At 37.9% G+C, this 24,714-nt stretch overlaps 1 protein-coding gene across 2 annotated transcripts in view; it reads left to right on the forward strand.

The window, feature by feature from the left end:
* The window catches only part of lama2 (laminin, alpha 2), a 558,082-nt gene that overhangs the window by 270,621 nt on the left and 262,747 nt on the right, over positions 1-24,714 (forward strand). For both annotated transcript variants that reach the window (XM_062033747.1, XM_062033746.1), the window contains 3 exons: positions 309-422; positions 10,662-10,789; positions 17,922-18,008. In XM_062033747.1, the coding sequence (XP_061889731.1) occupies positions 309-422; positions 10,662-10,789; positions 17,922-18,008 (329 nt within the window). The remainder of the gene's footprint in view (positions 1-308; positions 423-10,661; positions 10,790-17,921; positions 18,009-24,714) is intronic.

Consider the following 24,714-nt stretch of genomic DNA (forward strand, 5'->3'; position numbering starts at 1 on the left):
TTTGGTCCAATATGGCTCTTTCAACATTTTGGGTTTGCCGACCCCTGGCCTATATGATGTCATACATTTGGAGGAAAATTAGTGTTTCCAAGGTGACATGCAAAAACCTCATTTAAATAGGGCGGTCTGAACTACTTTTTAGTAGATCACCCGCAACACTCGCACTTTTTTTGCTCTGTAGGCGCTATTTAGAACTTATTTGGATCTAAGACAGAGTAGAAGATCCTTTTTTTTTTATTTAAGCAAGAACACATCAGCCTTAAAATCCACTTCAAAGGGTACCAAAACTGTCTTTGTGTGTTTTCCAGGCTTGTGTTGCTGGATTTCGTAGAGTGGATGGACACCTGTACAACGGTGTGTGTGAAGTGTGTCGTTGTCATGGACACGCTACACAATGCCACCACATCACTGGTGACTGCCTGGTAAGTCATACACATTACCAACCTACTTGTCTTATTTGTTTCATATAAACAAATAAAAAAAAAAACATAAAAAAGGATACTTTTGTTTTTGAAACTCTCAAAATGGGTCAATATTGCTCTCTTTGAATATTGATTTAACTGCTTGTACGCTGCACAATCAACAAAATATTCAGAGTGATATTTTTTGGTGTCTAACATTATGCATGTTGTGAACTGTCAGCCTGTAGGAGTTTCATTGATTTCCAGATGAATTATTGTTAGATGCTCTGCATTATGCTCACGTATCGGTCGATTAGTGAGTCACTGCTCACTATAGTTTTAGAAGAAAAACAAGTCTGATATTGATATTATATTGTGCATATTTTTTATACATATCATAGCATATCTGTATCCAAAAAACGTTCAATCAAAATAATCTGCAAAAAATAGCACCAAAAGATGAAAGTAATACTGTAGTATTAAACCTAAAACGGACACATTTAAATTTATTTTTTAGTAAAAAAAAAAATCTCTACTTCAAACACAAAACAAACAAACACAGCATCTCAAATATAGACTAGACTTCCTTTTTATTGTCATTCAAATTAGAACTTTACAGTACAAATAAGAACGAAATTTTGTTGCATTAGCTCATGGTAGTGCAGGATAAAAAAGCAATAAGGTGCAGATATAAATAAATAGATTACTGTACAGATAAATATATTGCATAATATCATCATTTGAAAAAATAGTAATATTAAAGGACAAAAAAGAAACAAGAAGCAAAAGCTGATAATGTTCTGCCCCATTACTCAGTTATAATAATATTTAAAGCTGCGAGCAGCGTTGAAAGGGCCCTCGCCCCCTTTGCAGCTCGGGGTTCACGCGTAAAGTGCGACCCCTTTTTTTCACCCAAAAATGGAAGACGAAACCCAAGTTGGCTGACTTCCTGCTTGTTTACAGGTATGGGTTCCTGAAACTTTTATGTGCGTCATGCCATGGTAGCTGTCTACTGCAATTTTCCTGTTGATATGTGGAACTGGTAGGAGGGGCTGATTTTTTTCAAATTTTAAAAGTGGTGGTAGGGAGCCAATTTTTAAATGTTATTTTCAGGACCCCAAAATAATTAAATTTTTCGCCATGCGGCTGCAAAATATGCAGTTTTTCGTGCATGTTACGGGCTTCATGAAGGCTTCCAAATATCTACAAGAAAAAACAGCAATTTCAATTGGGCCCTGGCGGTGTGCTGCATCGCCCCTGCGGGGTTTGTGCCGCCACTCAGGCCCTAGTAATCAGATTTCTTTTATTCATCAACAATACAATACATAAGGACAATTACAGCAACCATATCATATTTAATTGTATCCCTGAATACACACAATATTAAAGCCTCTTATTGTTCATCAAATTAGTTTATATCAGGGGTTCTTAACCTTTTTGACCACTTTTCAGCCGCTCAAATGTTAACACCAAATTATTAATCCTACTCTTCATTTTAATCATATTCTATAATTATATCCCACATACTTACAGTTTACAACCTTGTCAAATGATAAGAAACCATGTATTAATCACAAAGAATATTCTTTATTTAACACATAAACCTTAGGCTTAGGTCATGCTGATTGAAAAAAATAAGTACTATTCAAATATACTGCATAAGAAGGGGACTCATACATTTACATACAATTATGTTTTGCTAAAATAAACTTACTGTATTTTTCAGACTATAAGGCACACTTAAAATCCTTTAATTTTCTCAAAAATCAACAGTGCACCTTATAAGGGACGGCGTGGCGAAGTTGGTAGAGTGGCTGTGCCAGCAATCGGAGTGTTGCTGGTTACTGGGGTTCAATCCCCACCTTCTACCTTCCACCTTCCTAGTCACGTCCGTTGTGTCCTTGGGCAAGACACTTCACCCTTTGCCTCTGATGGCTGCTGGTTAGCGCCTTGCATGGCAGCTCCCGCCATCAGTGTGTGAATGTGTGTGTGAATGGGTAAATGTGGAAATAGTGTCAAAGCGCTTTGAGTACCTTGAAGGTAGAAAAGCGCTATACAAGTATAACCCATTTATTTATTTATATTATTTATAACCCAGTGCGCCTACTGTACGGGATGATTCTGGTTGTGCTTACCGACCTCAAAGTTTTTTTATTTGGTACATGGTGTAATGTTAAGTGTGACCAGTAGATGGCAGTCACACATAGGATACATGTGTAGACTGTGAAATGATGCCACCAAGCAACACCAAAATGAACATTACTCACGGTGCTCAAAAATCTGTCAAAATGCCTCAGTACTACTTTGGTAAGCTATGAAGCCGCACCGCTTGATGGATTGTCGGAGCATTACAGCGACGGTAGTCAGACGTACTGTGCTTCAACATACAAGTATTATTATGGTGTGTGTATAAGGACCGCAATATGTCACCTATTAGCAGACATATTATCTGACGTTTTGTTTCGCATTATTGTGCAAAACCAACTTTTCTTACCTTCTGGTACCTGCTGATGTGTATTTAGGATCTGCATAAGTCCTAAAAATGTGCGCCTGTACGACGGCGTAGTTAAGCTTCTTTTTCTCTATCCTCTTGTTATGGGGCATTCATCCTCCGCTGTTGCCATTTCTAATATATAATAGCGTAAAGTGGTAACTAATATCTGTCAACGCTAAAAACTACCGGTGTAGTGGGTTTACATCATTCACCCACGGAACTTTAGTTATTAGAGAGTTCTGGTTGGACGTTTTTTCCACAGGACACATTTCCGTTGTTGCACTCGTGAGCCACGGATGAGGAGATGCTGCTCCGTTATTGATTTAAGTAAAGTCTGAGTGTCATTAAAACAGTTCACTCCATCTTTTGACACTTCTTCCACTCCTGTCCTTGCACGCTACACCGCTACAACAAAGATGACGCAGTTGAAGTGGAGCCACGTAAATAAGACCATCCACAAAACGGTTTAGACCAAAGAACCACCATTACATGTTATGTAAACACTTCCACAAGGAAGTGTTTTAAATGTAGAAAAAAAATCATAACATGACCCCTTCAAAGGCCTACTGAAACCCACTACTACCGACCACGCACTCTGATAGTTTATATATCAATGATGAAATCTTAACATTATAACACATGCCAATACGGCCGGGTTAACTTATAAAGTGACATTTTAAATTTGCCGCTAAACTTCCGGTTCGAAACGCCTCTGAGGATGACGTATGCGCGTGACGTAGACCGGCGAACACGGGTATGCCTTCCACATTGAAGCCAATACGAAAAAGCTCTGTTTTCATTTCATAATTCCACAGTATTCTGGACATCTGTGTTCGTGAATCTGTTGCAATCATGTTCATTGCATTATGGAGAAGGAAGCTGAGCAAGCAAAGAAGAAAGTTGTCGGTGCGAAATGGACGTATTTTTCGAACGTAGTCAGCAACAACAGTACACAGCCGGCGCTTCTTTGTTTACATTCCCGGAAGATGCAGTCAAGATGGAAGAACTCGGATAACAGAGACTCTAACCAGGAGGACTTTTGACTTCGTACACAGACGCCTGTAGAGAACTGGGACAACACAGACTCTTACCAGGATTACTTTGATTTGGATGACAAAGACGCAGACGTGCTACTGTGAGTATGCAGCTTTGGCTTCTAAACATTTGATCGCTTGACCGTATGTGCGCAACTTTTTTTTGCGTATGTACGTAACTTTTTAAAAATATATAAGCTTTATGAACCTTGGGTTAGGTGAACGGTCTTTTGGGCTGAGTGATTGTGTGTGTTGATCAGGTGTTTGAATTGTATTGGCGTGTTCTATGGAGCTAGGAGCTAGCAGAGGAGCTAGGAGCTAGCGTAACAAACATGCAGGTGTTTTTATGCAGGATTAATTTGTGGCATATTAAATATAAGCCTGGTTGTGTTGTGGCTAATAGAGTATATATATGTCTTGTGTTTATTTACTGTTGTAGTCATTCCCAGCTGAATATCAGGTCACCCCCGGCTCTCACAGCATCTTCCCTATCTGAATAGCTTCAACTCCCCACTAGTCCTTCACTTGCACTTTACTCATCCACAAATCTTTCATCCTCGCTCAAATTAATGGGGAAATTGTCGCTTTCTCGGTCCGAATCTCTCTCACTTCATGCGGCCATCATTGTAAACAATAGGGAACTTTGCGTATATGTTCAACTGACTACGTCACGCTACTTCCGGTAGGGGCAAGCCTTTTTTTTATCAGATACCAAAAGTTGCAATCTTTATCGTCGTTGTTCTATACTAAATCCTTTCAGCAAAAATATGGCAATATCGCGAAATGATCAAGTATGACACATAGAATAGATCTGCTATCCCCGTTTAAATAAAAAAAAATCATTTCAGTAGGCCTTTAATACGCCTTATAATCCGGTGCGCCCTATGGTCGGAAAAATACGGTAATTAATAATGAATGTTTCTTAATTTAACGGTCAATAAAATTAAGGGATGGATGAAAATACGGCTTGACCACTTTAATCATAATTTTTTGCGCTTAACAAACTTCTCAATGACTTTAGCAACAACTGACTACTGCGGCAGCCCACACAGACGACAGTTGAGAAACAGATATTTTTTGGCGGCCCTCTAGGGAGCGTTCGCAGCCTAACAATGGGAGAAGAAACACTGGTTTATATGAATACAATACAACAGGGGTGTCCAAATATTTTGACATACGTGTAAAGTAACTATATATTTGTGTGTGTGTATATATATAAATGTGTGTGTATATACATGTGTGTGTGTGTGTGTATATAAATGTGTGTGTGTATATATAAATGTGTGTGTATATATATATATATGTATATATATATATATATATGTATGTGTGTGTGTGTGTGTGTGTGTGTGTGTGTATATATATATATATAATGTGTATATGTATGTGTGTATATGTATATGTGAATGTGTATATATGTATATACGTATATATGTGTATACATATATACACACATACAACATACTGTGTATGTATATATATACACACAAATATGTGTGTGTGTATATATATATATATATATATATATATATATATATATATATATATATATATATATATATATATATATATATATATATATATATATATATATATATATATGAATGATATGAATGATAAATATATATAATTAATAATCAATATAATTTAATATTAAGAGGATGTGAAAGTTCGACTCCGACCTTGTTTACTTCAGTGACGACCTCCTTAAAGTTTTGGAATCAATCAGAAATATCTAGCAGCAAAAATGTGCCAAACAAGAATAAGTGTAAAGAGAGTGTTTTGCATTTGTCTCATTATGTACTGTAGTAAATTTAAATTAGTGGAATTTTTGAATAATGTATGGTGCATGGACGTTTTTTTTTTTTTTATAATATCCACAAAGTTCAGTGAGCAGGTTATTTGTGACTATGTGTGTTGACTTTTTATGTTGGTTGCAGTTTTTTCGCGCCATGAGTGGGATAGGTTGTTTGAATTAGGTCATATAGGTCAATGCTGTGCTGTATCCACTTCAAAGTGAAATTTGTGGTCATTGGCTTGCTCTAGCTACATTTTCCATGAAACTTTAGCAATTAGATTGGCAGATATTTAAAATGAAGATGGAGGCACCCCACAAGCCTGACTTTTTAATTAATTTGTGACGTCTTGCAGGCCAAACTGAAGACGCTAGCGGGCTGCACTTGGCTCGCGGGCCGTAGTTTGGACCCCCTGTGCAATACACCCTTAAAATATTTTGTTTTTTCCTCTGTTCTCCCGATCAAAAACATATATTTTTCAGGAAAGCAGATATTGTGCCCCTTTCTACAGTGCTTGAAAATGAGATAAACAAAGAAAAGGAAATTAATTAAGGACATAATACTCATAAAGACATACTATAATCCCCAGATGTCATGTAAATACGCCCCCTAGAGGCTGTGAGAAGAATATGATCAAAGCAATCAGATTAGATGCTTATAGAACTCTAAAGCTTACCTTTTATCTTGCATAAAATATTTCATCTTTTTTACCCGTGTATAAGAAGCTGAAGTTGACTGTAACATGGTACTGTGCTTATAGAAACTATCCTTATGGACACACCATCTGCTGGACCTTTGAGGAACAGAAATGTACAGACGCACACACACACTATCCACATACAACACTCAGTGTGGCAGTTTGGTGGGTGGTTTTCTTTTTTTACCTCGTCACAAACACACCTTGCGAGAGAGACACGTTGACAGTTCATCACTCACAGAGACATGCACGTTTACATATTCTTACGCAGTGATAGGCAGAGCGATGGACGCACAAAGCTGAGCGACTGGATATTCCTGCGGCGCGGCAGGTTAACGCAGCGTGTGCTTGTGTCAGACGCAAACAGATATTTGATTTGGCGAGGAAATGCATCGGAACACAGCTGACATGCATAAAAATACATACTTATACAGAACAGGAGCAACAGAATCGTTCCAGCATCTGACATTTTTTAAATTAGGCATTGTTTTCAGTCTCCGACTGTAAGGAAATAATTTTCTAGATTTCACTAATAATCCGACAAGTTGCTTGATTATGAAGCACATCGTTACAAAGTTCTGACTCATCTCATCGAGCGCTAAGTGCTTGGTTGCTATAGTAACAGAGTTTGATCTGACGATCGTCCCGTACCACTTCATTAACCTTCAACACTCCGGGTTTGTTTATCACTTCGCTGTCGGCCTCGTTTTAATTTTATGTGAAAAAAATCCAAACAGCCGTGTTGCTTTTTTTTGTGGAAATTTCTGAGAAATTTTCTTCTCGATTAGATTCAGCCTTGCTAATAAATCCTACATCTACTACAATAAACACCCTGCCTCGATAAATCACTTTCCACTTCCACAACCTCAACTACACAATATCGGGCTGTAGTTCTGTACAGTATAGAATTGATCATTTACACTATGGACCTGAATATAATAGGAACATCAATATGAGATGACCTCTCCTTTTTTCAAGATTTGATTTTTTACTGGGGTAAAATGGGAAAATCAAAGACAAAACAAGATGATGAATAAACCTTTCAGAAATACATGTGCTTAGCTTGAAGTATGTTGGGCTCACTCTGTAGTAGGGATGAGTACCTTTCTCATTTCAACCAATACAGTACCATTTCCCGGTACCTGGGTATCGATACCGGCACTTAAAGGGGAACTGCACTTTAAGTTATTTTGCCTATGGTTCACAATCATTATGAGAGACAAGAAGACAAACTTTTTTTGTTTTTTTTTCGCTTTCTAACATATACAGTAAACATCGGCTCGTTCTAGGCGGCTAGCGATGCAGCTAATGGGAGCAATCATTTCCACCTCTGAATCACTTTAAATGCATTAAACAACCGTCAACAATACTTAATTTACGTTCCATAACCTGTATAATAACCAAGCTGTAGCGACATTGTTATTGTTACGTGTTTGAGTGTGTAATGCACAACACTGCGATATGATACCAATCTGTACTGTCTAAAAAACATATTAAAACCTTATTACAGTATCTGTAAAATATTAGCCCACTTTTCATGTTTTTTTTGTACACAGCTAGCCAGACAGCGTATGTAATGCAGTTGTACTAACAAACACAGTGTGCTGCGTGTATCATTATCAATATTAAAGTGTGACTCACTCAATGGACGGTTGTGCGTTTCGTCCAGCTCGCCGGGGGGAGTTTCCAGTTTATTTAGGTAAGCACTCCATTTATGTCAAAATAGCATGGCTCCAAGTTTCATTTCATTCTGTCGGCTTCAGTCTGCTCCAACATCTCACTCTTCCTTTGTGCTGTTTTCTAGAAGCAGCAGTTCATTCTCAGTATATTTAGTATAGTCAGCTTATAAAAATGTATGAACAATAAATAAATACACATTTAAACAATAGCCATACCAGCACTGGAGAGAGGACCAAGCCATCTAAAGTCCGGAGCTTTCTCTAAAATGGTCGCTCTCCACATATGCTTTTGTCCATCTTGCTGCCTCACCTTGGTGGAGATCGAAACCGAAAGTTAACTGGCCGTATATGTTAACACACACATTCCAGTCCACTTTCACTCTCTGCACCTAGTACATCCTAACACCATTAAAACTAGAGGGAATATATGTCTGTATAGATTAGAAACCGAGTGACATCATTGTTTTTATCTTCTTTGAGCAGAACCAAGGCCAAATCTAGTAACTTTTAAGGGGTACCATTTGTGATTTAGGGCTATATAAATAAACATTGATTGATTGATTGATTGATTTTGCCCAAAGGAGGGAAAATATTCCCAAAACAACCGCATGGAATATCTGGAAGTTTAAATATGTGGCCACAGTTTCCACAAGGCCGCTGCAATTGCGCAGTGGTGTATGGCTGTTGTGATCTGTAATTTATTACAAATGTTTAAAATTGCAATTTTAATGTTGATGAGAAAAAAAGAACAGTTGTTACAATAACCAAACAAAAAAAGTATTTACCGTATTTTTCGGACTATAAGTCGCAGTTTTTTTCATAGTTTGGCCGTGGGTGCGACGTATACTCCGAAGCGACTTATGTGTGAAATTATTAACACATTACCGTAAAATATCAAATAATATTATTTATCTCATTCGCGTGCCGGAGCTATTAAAATGGATCACATCAACGTTGGCGGTAACTTATAAAAACTGAGAAGGACTGAACTAAAATGGCACTGAAAAGGAAATCATATACTGCAGATTACAAGCTGGACGAAGTGAAATATGCACCAGAAAACGGCGAAGAATGGACACTAGCGGGGCATACCAGGAGCGACACCGAGGAGGAAGATTTTTAGTTATTTAGCGATTAGGAGTGACAGATTGTTTGGTAAACGTATAGCATGTTCTATATGTTATAGTTATTTGAATGACTCTTACCATAATATGTTACGTTAACATACCAGGCACGTTCTCAGTTGGTTATTTATGCCTCATATAAAGTACACTTATTCAGCCTGTTGTTCACTATTCTTTACATATTTTAAATTGCCTTTCAAATGTCTGTTAATGGTGTTGGATTTTATAAAATAAATTTCCCCCAAAAATGCGACTTATACTCCAGTGCGACGTATATATGTTTTTTTCTTCTTTATTGTGCATTTTCGGCCGGTGCGACTTATACTCCGGAGCGACTTATAGTCCGAAAAATACGGTATTTCAATCCAATCCAATCCACTTTATTTATATAGCACATTTAAACAACAAAAATGTTTCCAAAGTGCTGCACAACAATATTAAAAACAATATTAAAAACAATATTGAAATATTAACCTTAGCTCCACCAATGACTGAATAAAAACAAAAAAATTAATAAATATTAAACCAATGTAAAAACAATATAAAAATAAATATGACTAAAAACGATTTTAAAGGGTAAAACCAATTAAAACAGTAAATAGAAATCAACATTTATTAAAAAAACACACAAAATCAACATTTATTTTAAAAAAAAAACAGAGGACAACAGAGGACAGAGGACCATATTATTTCAACTATTTCCCCTGAAATACGCATTGAGGCTATGAAGTGTGTTTGATCCATTTACTTGAGTAATCGAACAAACTAATTGATAGATTACTAAAATAATGGATTCATATTTCTGTGCTTCCAATTAGCGCCATTTTGCTAACTTCTCCAACGTTGAGGGGTTGTTTCCCAGCAGGCACAAGACATTGGCACAACGTTGATTATACATACATGCCCTTTAAAACTGACTTCGAAACAACGTTGCAGAGTAGTTGTATTTGTTGAGACAACGTTGATGTCCAACATTGGACCCACGTTGTTGGTTGGGAAATGACCAACATTTCAATGGTCAAATCAACGTCACAACCTGACGTTGAATAAACGTTGTCAAAAGGCATGTTGTTTCCACGTTGTATTTGTGTTGTAGAATATTGGTTGGAAAATCAGCTCAATTCAAAGGTCATATCAATGACACAACCTGACATTGAATAAACGTCTTCAAAAAGCATGTTGTTCCAATGTTATGTTTGAGTTGCCCAACATCAGGGCCTAATTCAACAAGTTCTCAACGTTGTTTTAATGTCTTGTGCCTGCTGGGTTGTCTCACGTCTGCATCTCCGATGTGTGCGAGTGACTGGAAGAAAAGCTGTGATTCTCATGGGGAGATGCCATTTTTGATTAATATCGCAAGACCCCAGATAGTTTTGCAGACTGTTTTTAAATAATAAAATTCCTCAGGAATAAAACAAATGATTTGTCACCTCCAGGACTGCTCCCACCACACCATAGGTCCCCACTGTGACACCTGCCTACCTGGTTTCTACGGTAACGCCACCCGGGGGTCAGTTACAGATTGTCAGCTCTGCGCTTGCCCACTGAGTCTGCCTAGTAACAAGTAAGTTATCAACACGCTGAGACTAATTGTAAACATTGCCATCAAAGCACTCCATCTATCCCTGCTGACCCCACGACCCCCCCAGTGGCGCTCAATTGCTTTTCCGACCTCACTCGTCACCCCTCTCCCCCTCCACTCCACTCCTTTATGTTTTGTAAAGGCATCACAGCGACAGCAGCCGCTTGCCGGTGGCAGCACACGAAATATCAGCACGGCAGTTGGTGTAAATGTCATCACTGCTGGTACAATCGCAATAAATTGTGCCAAAAAAAGCTGACACAGCTGGTGATCTGAGCCTCATTAAGAAGTTAAACCTTTTTTTTATTTTTTTTGTCGCGCTACCTCATCAGTGGAAGGCTCAAATGACAGGTGTGTGCCTTGATTAATTTAAATATCATCACCTTCTAAAGGTCAGGTTTGCATCCAATTGGATGGTGATTTTCAAAGTATCAGACAAAATATGTATAGCTATTAATTTATATTATGATAATTGGTAAATTCTCATAGACAGTGGCGTTTAATTTTCGAGATCTTCTCACTCACTCCCACAAAAAACAGATTTTATTAGCACTTATTTTTGTTGCTCACTCCAGACTTTGTTTACTTTCTCACTGTATTGTAATGTATAGTAAAGACAGCCCCCCTCCCAAGTTTGTCACATTTCATTTGTCAGGTAAACCGCGATGAATGGGCCCATATGAATCCCCTTTCTACTGTAAATATTTATTTTGGACATGTTTTAATAAAAAAAAAATGTTTTAAAAAGACAACAACAAAAAAAGTAATGAAAATAAAATGCTATGGTGATGTTCCAACATGTGTACAGTTTTTATATTATCACATGTTCGAAAAGGAGTAGGAAGAAGCAGAGCTTATTTAACCCTACTACTTTACAATTTCTAACACAATACTTCATTGTGAATTACGGTATTTTCCGGGCTATAGAGCGCACCCAATATATTTTAGAAGAAAAAAATATTTTCCATATATTAAGCCGCAGATATATACTTCTGAAATGAGTTATTTACACAACGATTTTGTAGATATTTATATAGCTTAATTGTTTCCAAACGGTTTCTGTAATACGGCAGTAAAACGGTAAGATGAAACAAAACAGAAGTCATCGTCATGTACCCACTAGCTGCGGAAGCTAGCTCTCCTATTAGCCAAAATTTACTCAATAAGTCCAAGGTGATGTTTTGGTGAATTTAGGAACTGAAACAAAACAAAAAATAATTCCATTGTAAGTTAATAATACTAACATAGACACTCGTAAACGTGTTGTCATATTAGCTAATGCTAAGAACACTAGCTTGATTACATTATGATAGCACGCACAAATATGCATGGAAACACTCTTACAGACATCACACATGGGACAGTTTAGTAAGTAAGAATTGTTTTAGTTATATTGTCCATCCATCCATTTTCTACCGCTTGTCCCTTTCGGGGTCGCGGGGGGTGCTGGAGCCTATCTCAGCTGCATTCGGGCTGTAAGCGGGGTACACCCTGGACAAGTAGCCACCTCATCACAGGTAGACAAACAACATTCACACACTAGGGCCAATAGTGTTGTCAATCAACCTATCCATACGAGTGGGAACGCTATGAACGGCTAGAAGACCGAACATCAATTGTACTTCCGGTTGAAAGCTCTAGTCTAAACAGAAGGGCAATGCAGGACTGCAGTTCCTGCAGTGAGCGAACTCGTCCAAAAGATAGCGCCATAGTACAAATATTAACCCACCAATTCAGTGTGTTTGCTTGTTTCTTTTAACTTTTTGCATTATGCAGCTTATAGTCCGGAATTTACCATAATCTTTCTGTGGTCTGCTCGCACTTTTAAATATTTTATTAAAATCCCCAGACATTACCCTAATAAATATGAGCAAAGAAAAACATACATACCCGCTACATTTTTATTAAATGCTAATTGCAAAGAACCACCAGTAATGGCTTGGACCAGAGGTTTTCAACTGGTCTCACCCTGGGACCTATATTTTATTTTCTCATTGTCAATAAGTCACAGTCTACTTTTATTGAACAAAAGTGTTTTTGCCCATAAATGCACATAATTACATGCACAAAGGATGTATTTTCGAGCTCTTTACTAGGGAAATATAGAGTAACATGTTTTGCATAATACAAATAATAAAGCAAGATCAATTGTTTAAAGTTGTTTACTAATATCTGCACATTGCATTAAGACATAAGATATTGGCTATAATTTTAATGTTTTTAATGTAATTTGTCACTTGCTTATTAATACCTGGGAGTTGTTTTACAGCGGAACACCGATTTACGAACTTGTTTGTTTCTTGAACAGGGTCCGCAAATAATAAAGCTTGTATATTGAAGCAAATGTCTCTATAAGAAACAATGCAAATATAAATAATGGGTTCCAGGCTCGACAAAAGTCCATATTTTACTAAAAATATTAACGAATATTGACTACAAAATAAAGTGATATGCAGTACTGTGTATCAAATAAACAAACTTTCTATTTAATAACAAAGCAAAAAATGACAACTCACTTAACTGTCTTCATTTGTAGCCACCCTGCCGACCCACACACACACTGTCTCTAGCCCTGTGGTGCACTCACAGTTTGAAATCACAACACTCCTTAATTTTAACAGCCAGGTAACTACAACTATTGATTAGGAATAAATCCACTTCACATTGTTGGTTATTAATGTTTGCGTGCAGTAGAAGGGAGAGAGAGGTAGGGAAGGCAGTGTCGACAACGCTGTGTATATTTATTGAAATTTTCGCTTGTCCATTGCTTTCTTTGGACTCATATTAAGCTAGCAAAAATAGAAGAATGATTGTAAAAAGGCTCAAACACTTAAAACGCCCACAAAATATGTCATGGTTAAAATGTGTTGGGAAATGTGCCATTATATTCTTACAAGTGATAGAGCAGGAAGAGGCTAAGAATATGTTTGTGGTAATATTTTATATTAAGCGCCTTGTCATAGGACTGGACAATTAATCAGATTTTAATCTCGATTTTTATTTTGGCTTCTTACGATAATAAAAATACCGTAATCGGAAAAAAACGTACATGCAAATTCCTGAGCTTGTAAGGGTGAATGCATGAGTGAGCGTATGCGTGAAAAAAGACCACATCAACAAGAAGTTTGGGATCTCACCACGGTTGCTACTTTTTATTTGACACAGCGCTAGTATGCCTAATCAATAATCACTAAACTCATATGATTTCCGCGTTCACGTAACTACGGACGGAATCACAGAATTGGCCAATAAAACTGAATCTGTGGTTAAACGCAGAATATCACAGAAATGGTCATACATGTGACTGAAAATATGTCATTGTTAGGAGAAGGAACATTTGTGAAAATAATGGCTCCAGGAACGCTCATTAATCCTCGAAACACGTGCTAAACTAAACAATGTGGAGTAGGGCCAGGAAGCTGAAGCTAACAAGAGCAATCTATACATCCACAACACATCTCATCTGCATGTGTTGTTGTGAATGACATCATCGATGTAAAATCAACGTACAAACAGGACAGCAGTAACTTAAGAGGTGCTTTATTATTATTTTTTTATTATCATTTTTTTTATAAACAGCCTCAAGTCGCCTCCCTACTCGTCAAGCTCAGAACAGCAGCACACTTCCCCCTTTCACAATAACAGCGCTGTGTGCAACATCCGGTCTGACTGCGCCAACAAAATAAAGGTTTTTAAAAAGTACCTTACACAAGCATAATGTACTTATTGACACTTTTAATAAATGATAATTATGCTTTGACTTAAAATACCATTCAAAACTGTCCAAAGATCTGTTGCATCGATTAATTAACAAACATTTTATACAATTTTATTTATAACACAAAAAGAACACACTATGGTGGTGAAAAAAGTGTAAAAAGGTAAACAACTGATTTAAAAAAGGGAAAAACAGAATTTTATTTTTTCATACAGTATTGCTGTTATTTGGATTTTTTGTTGTTAGTGGTTGGGTTTTTTTACGTCACTAGTTTGTATCAGAGTGTATTATATTTCCAGTTGAGGTTTAGTGGGACAACAAATACTCGTTTTCAAATTACTGAACAACCTCGTTATTAATCGTGATTTCAATACCAATCCTAATAATCGTTATCATTATTTTTTACCATAATCATCTAGCCTACCCTGTCATCCATTGATTAACATTTTACATGCGCTTCTTTAGGCTAAACGGTCCCTCCCCCCACGACAGCATCTTCATTGGAAGACATGATCGTCATACAAGACAACTGATTTTACGCTCTTGTCACCTTACAGTAAAATATTAGGGCAATTTGTAAATCAAAATTGTCAATTCCATGTGTTGTATGAGAGAGCTCAAAAGTCACCAGCACACACACACACACACACAGACACCCACACACACACACGGGCATGCACAGGCAGCAGCAGCTGAGAATGTTGGTGATACAGCTAAAGAGAGACACATCTCTCTGTCCTCCCGTTATTCCCACCCTGCAGTAATAATAGCCTGGAGGTGCCAGCCCTGCGGGCCCCTTAAAAATAGCCCTCTATTCCCTCGCCCTATGTCCACTGAAAGCTGCCACTCAAACAGCCAGACTGTTTCACTTAACGCTAATGTCACAGATCTTATTAAGAGGAAGCAGAGTGGTGATTTAAAGACAATCAATACAAATCAGTTACTATTTCCATCTACACTTGGGATCAATTACTAACATCCCCTTTCTGTCAATTACTAGATCTTGCCATCACTGTCCACTACAGTACGTCCATTTTAATTAACTCTTCCATTTTTAATGACTTAGCATTCAAATGCTGCCTTTAAAAAGCTAATAATGCTTTAATTATTCATGTTTACTATTGGGGTTGTGCTTTTCAGTTTTTTGCAGCATGAGTTGGGCAAAATGATGTAATGCAGTGCAAAGTGCAACCACAATAGTAAGCATATTACTGTACTTCAGACTACTGTACTTTTCGGTACTTTTCTAAATAAAGGGGACCACAAATTTTTTTTATCATTGGCTTTATTTGAACAAAAAATCTTACGGTACATTAAACATATGTTTCTTGTTGCAAGTTTGTCCTTAAATAAAATAGTGAACATACGAGACAACTTGTCTTTTAGTAGTAAGTAAGCAAACAAAGGCTCTTAATTTAGCTGCTGATCCTGTAGCTACAGGATCATACATTGGTCATATTTAAAGTCCTCATGTGTCCAGGGACATATTTCCTGAGTTTAAAAAAAATACTATAAATTAAAAAAAAAACCCGAAAGAATATGTTGTGATGCCAAAAAATATCGACGTAATTATAGTAGTATCGACTAGATACGCTACTCTACTTGGTATCATTACAGTGGATGTTAGGTGTAGATCCACCAATGGGGGCAGACCGGGGGGCGGGCCGGTACTTTTCAGAGTCTGTATAGTACCAAATATGATTCATTAGTATCGCGGTACTATACTAATACCGGCATACCGTACAACCCTATTATGTAATGTTTCTTGGTTTGCAGGAAACCACTGCATTTGGTACTGTGATAAAATATTTTTGATTAAACGATGTTCCACTGTTGCTATTTAACAATTGCTTGCCCTAGTTTTTACTGTCATTTTATTTGTGTACTAAATGAGAAAAGTTGCCTCCAGTCTTGTATCTCCTACTGCAGGGGTCGGCAACCCGCGGCTCCTTGACCACTCTGATGCGGCTCAGCTACATACATGCCAATCCCCCCGATTTTCCCAGCAGACTTATGGATCTCAGTGTCTCTCATAGATTACTCCCAGGGAAAAAATAATCCTATTTACACTCTAATTACTAAAAACAGGGCGTGCCCTAATTGCACTGCAGTAATTGTCCTCTATAGCATTTACATACAGCGTGCCAGTCCAGCCACATGTTGCATGTTGTTAGTACTTGCGCACACAGGAGACAGCAAAGCATACTTACTCATCAGCCACACAGCTTACACTGACGGTAGCCGTATCAAACAACTTTAACATTGTTACGTTACAAATATGCGCCACACTGTGAACCCACACCAAAAAAGAATGAAAAACACATTTCTGGAGAACATCCCACCGTAACACAACATAAACACAACACAACCATTACCCAGAATCCCATGCAGCCCTAACTCTTCCGGTCTACATTATACACCCCCGCTACCACCAAATCCCCCCACACATCAACACCCCCCCCCCTCTCCGTGCGTTGGTTGAGCGGAAGAGTTAGGGCTGCATGGGATTCTCGGTATTGGTATCGTCAGTGTAAGATGTGTGGCTGCTGACTTAGTACGCCTTGCTGTCACCTACTTGAGCAAGCTGAAATTGCATTCTACTTATGGTCGAGCAGGTACACTGTTAGGGCAGACTGTAGAGGGCGCCAAATGCAGTGTCATCACGCTCTGATATTCGGGAGTCTCCCGGGAAAAATGAGAGGGTTGGCAAGAATGACGCTATCAAGCGCCATACATTCAAAACTCGCGGGCTGAACTAACATCCAATTTCCACATTAAAGTGCGTGCCGGTGCGTGCGTCGGAGACCTCTGGTTAACATAGCACAAAGCATTTAAGCTTTGTATGCGGTGTTTTTCATTTTAAATTTTTTTTTGTGGCTCCCGTTACTTTCTTTAATTTGTGAAACTTGCCAAAATGGCTCTTTGAGTGGTAAAGGTTGCCGACCCCTGTCCTACTGTATATTTTTCTGATGTATTATATTTCATGTTCATGTGGGCGTCCCAAGCCAAGTAAGCTAAGCCAGCTCACATTTAGAGAGTCAGTGACTCAGTCTGGTCTCGGAACCTGAGCCAGCAGAACTATCTATAGTTTATGGAAGAGGGTGGGTTACACTCCCACTCTCTGTGTCTCACTCTTGGGGTCTTCTTTTAGGGTGCATTTGATTTTTAAAACCAAACCGTGCGGCAATCGCAGTGTGTCTACTTGAGTGTGTGAATGTGAGGCCTTGAAAGTGAAAGTAAGGAGCAAGGAGCAAGGAGACGAACAATGGCCTTAACACATTTGTGTTCTCTCCTCTTCCTCCTCTTTCTTTTCCACCCTCTCTCTGCTGTGGAACAACGCCACGGAATTAATCTGCAACTTCAACAAAAAACTTACCGCCCCGGCGACCACATAAGTTTCAGTCCAACCTGCCACCTGAGCGGGGAAGGCGAGATGCTGTGTGACCGCTGTGAGCCTGGACACACAGGAGCACGATGTGACAGGTAATTCACACTCCGTATAGGAATAAAACATGTTCTTTATCACGTGTATCACAATATTCTGGGTACTCTAGATCAGGGATATTTAACTAACTTGTTTCAGGGACCACATTTCCGGAAAGCTAAGGGCCAGACATCTCCCGTCACTATTATGGTGCTTTCCACTTGTAATGGAAAGTCGGAATTTACGAGTTCCTAGTCGAAAGTTTCAACTAAAGCAGGGGTGTCAAACTCATTTTAGCTTCGGGGCCGCAAGGAGGAAAATGTATTCCCACGTGGGCCGGATGGGTAAAATCATGGCATGATAACTTCGAAATACAACTACGGCAACTTCAGATTGTTTTCTTTGTTTTACTTTGGCCCAAAATAGAATAAGGACATTCTGAAAATGTACATATCACGAATAATCCTCCTGACAAAACACTTCAAGTTAGTTGAAAATTCTGAGGAAAAAATTTGGTTCAGTTTCAAAAACACCATTAAGAACACAATGGAATTAGACTTATTCTCAGTGTTTCTACAAAGTAATTCAACTTTAAGTCACAGATCATCTATGATTGAACAAAAACAAAATGAAGCATAAATAAAAACGCTTCTATGTATCAACTACCTCTTTTGTGATATTCATTGTTGACTTTCTTTGAATTTGCACAGAAGAAAATAATTTTCACAGAATTATATCAATGTGTCTCATTCAGCATTTTAAGTGAGGTTACCAATTGTTTATTTTACTCCTGTTTGTTTAAAGGCCTACTGAAATGATTTTTTTTTATTTAAACGGGGATAGCAGATCCATTCTATGTGTCATACTTGATCATTTTGCGATATTGCCATATTTTTGTGGCGAAGCACTTTAGCTACGGAGCTAACGTGATAGCTTCGGGCTTAACTGCAGATAGAAACAAAAGAAATAAGCCCCTGACTGGAAGGATAGACAGAAGATCAACAATACTACTATCAGGAGACACCGAACCAAACACTGGACCTGTAACTACACGGTTAATGCTGTGCCGCCTGTCGAAGCCTAGCAATGCTGTTGCTAACGACGCCATTGAAGCTAACTTAGCTACGGGACCTCATCAGAGCTATTAAAAAACATTAGCGCTCCACCTACGCCAGCCCTCATCTGCTCATCAACACCCGTGCTCACCTGCGTTCCAGCGATCGACGGCGCGACGAAGGACTTCATCCGATCATCGATGCGGTCGGCGGCTAGCGTTGGATAGCGCGTCTGCTATCCATCTCAAAGTCCTCCTGGTTGTGTTGCTGCAGCCAGCCGCTAATACACCGATCCCACCTACAGCTTTCTTCTTTGCAGTCTCCATTGTTCATTAAACAAATTGCAAAAGATTCACCAACACAGATGTCCAGAATACTGTGGAATTTTGCGATGAAAACAGAGCTGTTTGTATTGGGATACAATGTGTCCCAATACTTCCGTTTCAACCATTGACGTCACGCGCATATGTCATCATACATAGACGTTTTCAACCGGAAGTTCCCCGGGAAATTTAAAATTGCACTTTATAAGTTAACCCGGCCGTATTGGCATGTGTTGCAATGTTAAGATTTCATCATTGATATATAAACTATCAGACTGCGTGGTCGGTAGTAGTGGGTTTCAGTAGGCCTTTAAATTGGGTCTAGGAGGAGGAGTCGCAGCCCCGCTTTACCGCGTGCCTCTTGCTTGGTATACTTGCTTGCCCCAATATAAACTATTTGCTTGCCTAACAGAATTGCTATTGCGACATCCAATGGACACTTTTAGATGCAGCTCAATTTTACACTTAGCAAACTCATCTCGCTGGCCGGATTGAACCTGTTAGCGGGCCTGATCCGGCCCGCTGGCCTCATGTTTGACATCCCTGAACTAAAGAATAGATATCCTAAAGCCAGAGTTTTCTCAAAGATGGCTGCTCTGAGTGTAAACAGTAATAGAAGCTTATATAATATATGTTATCAGCTCTTCTGATTAGTTTTAGTTGCACTAAATCGGCCATATGCGATGCATTGTTGTACGTTTATATATGGTAACGTAACTGTAGTGCAAACTACATTATTTTCACGTGGAATATACGTTCTACATCGCTAGCAGTAGCTTCGGTTTCCTCTTCATCCACCGTGTTTAAAGGTTCAGGCGTGTGAAATGTCCACAAAAACGCGTTTGTTGAGTTGAGTTTGAGTTTATTTCGAACATGCATGCATACAGCATGATACATCACAATTTCCAGTTTCTCTATTCAACATGTTCGAAAAGGAGTAGGAAGAAGCAGAGCTTATTTAATCCTACCCCTTTTCCTTTACATAGCAGTTACTAAAACTTTTGTTCACTTCCTGTTCTCAATTTATTCACAATATATTCCATAAGTTTTAACAATACAAATAAATAAATAAATTATCATTGGTGAAGTAAGTTATATTTCATATGGTGAGATGAGTAAGATTATCTTGAAAATGAATGGATGGATGAAACAAATTAAAAATGTTTATCATGGTTCTTCTTCTTTGTACTTTGTAAACACTTTAAATTTGAAGAGTTTCTTGAAGTGTATCATATTAGTACATTGTAGGGCTGTGAATCTTTGGGTGTCCCGCGATCCGATTCAATATAGATTCTTGGGGTCACGATTCGATTCAAAATCGATTTTTTTTTTCAACTCAACACGATTCTCGATTCAAAAACGATTTTTTCCCTATTCAAAAGGATTCTCTATTCATTCAATACATAGGATTTCAGCAAGATCTACCCCAGTCTGCTGACATGCAAGCAGAGTAGTAGATTTTTGTAAAAAGCTTTTATAATTGTAAATGACAATGTTTTATCAACTGATTGCAATAATGTACATTTGTTTTAACTATTAAATGAACCAAAAATATGACTTATTTTATCTTTGTGAAAATATTGGACACAGTGTGTTGTCAAGCTTATGAGATGCGATGCAAGTGTAAGCCACTGTGACACTATTGTTCTTTTTTTTTTTGTTTTTAATAAATGTCTAATGATAATGTCAATGGGGGATTTTTAATCACTCTTGTGATTAATTGTTATCATTGTTATGGTATTGATGTGCATTGTTTTGTTGGATTGATTAATTTAAAAAAAAAAAATATATATATATATATATTTTTTTTTAAATACAAAAGTTAATTAAAAAAAAAAAAAAAAATTTTAAAATGAGAATCAATTTTGAATCGCACAACGTGAGAATCGCGATTCAAATTCGAATTGATTTTTTTCCCACACCCCTAGTACATTGTTTGATTTATTTGCTTAATCCATTCCATCAGTTAATTCCACATACAGATATAATGAAGGTCTTAAGTGTTGTACGTGCGTACAAATGTTTTAAATTACCTTTTTCTCTAAGGTTATATTTCTCCTCTTTTGTTGAGAAGAATTGTTGTATATTCTTGGGTAGCAGGTTATAGTTTGCTTTGTGTATAATTTTAGCTGTTTGCAAATTCACTATGTCGTGGAGTTTCAGTATCTTTGATTCAATACGTAAAGGGTTTGTATGTTCTCTATATCCAACATTATGTATTATTCTAACTGATCTTTTTTGTAACACCGTTAATGAATGAAGTGTACTTTTGTAATTATTTCCCCTATATTTCTACATACATTCATTTTGCATCAAAGTATCACTTCCGCGTTTTTTTTTAAATGAAATATTTAAAACAAAAATGATCTAAAAATATGTTTAACGCTCGCCTCACCCGCCGGTACTCGCTGTTCTTTTTGCCTTAACACCATAGTGAGTTGCAGGACGGGGAGAAGCTTGCTAGTTAGCATCATCCAGCTAGCTTACTTGTTGTCGCCTGCATTCGCTCTCAGACCCACAACAATGACAGCGTTCTACTTTGCTGCTAATCATACTTAGATGATTAGAACCCCAACGCTGTTACTTCTGAATCAGTTGTAGTTCTAGAGCATTTATTAGTAGCCAGCGAGAAGTTATATTTTTGATGTGACGGATTGTAAACAGAGGTCACAACACAGGAAGTTTATTACCTTAGTGGGCGTGGCTACAGGATAGAGTTGCTAAATGAGTTCTTTGCATGCATGTTATAGAATTTTACATTGAATTTTCACTGATAAAAATATTAGTAAATTATCGACTAAAAAACTAAAATCTGTGGTACATTAAATGTAAGTGTCAAAAAAGACACCCAAAAGAGGTTGGTAGATGAGAATAAACGTAAAGGTAAAATGTAGTGTAGAAAATGTACCCAATTGGAGGAAATGTAGTCTTGATTTTCAAAATTTTCTTTTGGGGCTTGTGTGACAGTTTTGTGCAGATTTTCGTCTTTTTTACGTCAGATGTCCTCAAAGGTTGCTCACATGCCTGAAGGTTGCAGAAAGAGTGCATATTTTCCCATAAGTTGTTTATATTGAGACAAGGCAAACTTAAGAATAGTTTTCGTGGATGTGGCCATCTTGATTTCCGACCTGGTAACTGAAACGCTCTAGCTTAGCTGTGACGTCATTCTCATCCCCGACTTCCAACCTCCGAGGTAAATGGAACGCACCATTAGTCTTGTTTTGTACATTCCGGAGAACCAATGTCCTCTACAGCAGACATTTGATTTTGGTCCATATATTTTGTGCTGAGCGCTGTGTTGTTTTTAAGAACCTTCCGCAAAAAGCTTGTCAAAGATCATCTCTATGACAACACTCGAGTGTTTTTAAGAATCTGCTGCAAAAATGTAAGTCCCACAAGTTTTTTTTAACTGAACTCACGGGCTACCAGTTAACTATCCTAAATGATGAAATAGAGAGGACCTAAAATGGAAGCTTGAGGAACAACTCTAGTTGTAAAGAAGTTGAACAAAAGACTACTGACTGCATGTGAAGTAAATAAGCTACAGCATTGCTCCTCAATTATTTTTCTTCCGCCCCCCCCCCCGCCCCCCCGCCGCGACTACAAATTTATTTTTTTAAATAAAATTGTTATAAGTACACCTCTGCATAACATTGTATCCTTACTAACAAAAAATAATGAAATATAGATCAATTTATAACATAATAACTTAACCTTGTTTTAGTGTGTAACAGAAAATATTTACAATGCATCAATTTGCCTGAAATTAAAAATATATTTTAATTCCTTTTTAAATTACAAATGTCTGACCGACTTGAACCATTTGAAAAATAAAAATAAACAAACTCAACAAATAATAATAAATTCAAATTGATCAGCAACATTAACTCAGGAGCACAATATATAATACACTAAAACCTACAAAACAAAAATTATCTTGATCGTGTGTGTACGTGCGTGCATGTGTTAGCTAACAATACTGTTAGCTACTGTTAGCTAACACAATGCTGTTACCTACCTGAATGCAATACTGTTAGCTGAAACAAAGTAGGTTCGTATGATCACACATTTAATCACTAATTTTAACACTTATCCTAATCTGTCAATTAAAAAAAGGTTCATAAATGGAGACAATACATGTATGCTGCTGTGTGAAAATTACCTCCCGGGTGGTGAGATTGCTGACATCAGATGTATAAGTGGAACTGCATTGATAGTCAAATTTGCATCCAATGTAAGTGATGACATCAGATGTGTAAGCGGGACAATATTGACAGTCAATGTTGCATCAGGTGTAAGAGATGACATCAGATGTGTAAGCGGGACAGTAGTGACAGTCAAATTTGCATCAGATGTGAGAGATGACATCAGATGTGTAAGTGGGACATTATTGACAGTCAAATTTGCATCAGATGTGAGAGATGACACCAGATGTGTAAGCGGGACAGTAGTGACAGTCAAATTTGCATCAGATGTGAGAGATGACATCAGATGTGTAAGTGAGACAGTATTGACAGTCAAAGTTGCATCAGATGTGAGAGATGACATCAGATGTGTAAGTGGGACAGTATTGACAGTCAATGTTGCATCAGATGTGAGAGATGACATCAGATGTGTAAGTGAGACCGTATTCACAGTCAAAGTTGCATCAGATGTGAGAGATGACATCAGATGTGTAGTGTGACAGTATTGACAGTCAACGTTGCATCAGATGTGAGAGATGACACCAGATGTGTAAGTGGGACAGTATTGACAGTCAACATTGCATCAGATGTGAGAGATGACATCAGATGTGTAAGTGTGACAGTATTGACAGTCAACGTTGCATCAGATGTGAGAGATGACATCAGATGTGTAAGTGGGACAGTATTGACAGTCAAAATTGCATCAGATGTGGGAGATGACACCAGATGTGTAAGTGTGACAGTATTGACAGTCAACATTGCATCAGATGTGAGAGATGACATCAGATGTGTAAGTGAGACAGTATTGACAGTCAACGTTGCATCAGATGTGAGAGATGACATCAGATGTGTAGTGGGACAGTATTCACAGTCAAAGTTGCATCAGATGTGAGAGATGACATCAGATGTGTAAGTGAGACAGTATTGACAGTCAACGTTGCATCAGATGTGAGAGATGACACCAGATGTGTAAGTGGGACAGTATTGACAGTCAAAATTGCATCAGATGTGAGAGATGACACCAGATGTGTAAGTGTGACAGTATTGACGGTCAACATTGCATCAGATGTGAGAGATGACATCAGATGTGTAAGTGGGACAGTATTGACAGTCAACGTTGCATCAGATGTGAGAGATGACATCAGATGTGTAAGTGGGACAGTATTGACAGTCAACGTTGCATCAGATGTGAGAGATGACATC

Source organism: Entelurus aequoreus, linkage group LG23 (genome assembly GCF_033978785.1).
Source record: "Entelurus aequoreus isolate RoL-2023_Sb linkage group LG23, RoL_Eaeq_v1.1, whole genome shotgun sequence".
Taxonomy (NCBI): Eukaryota; Metazoa; Chordata; class Actinopteri; order Syngnathiformes; family Syngnathidae; genus Entelurus; species Entelurus aequoreus.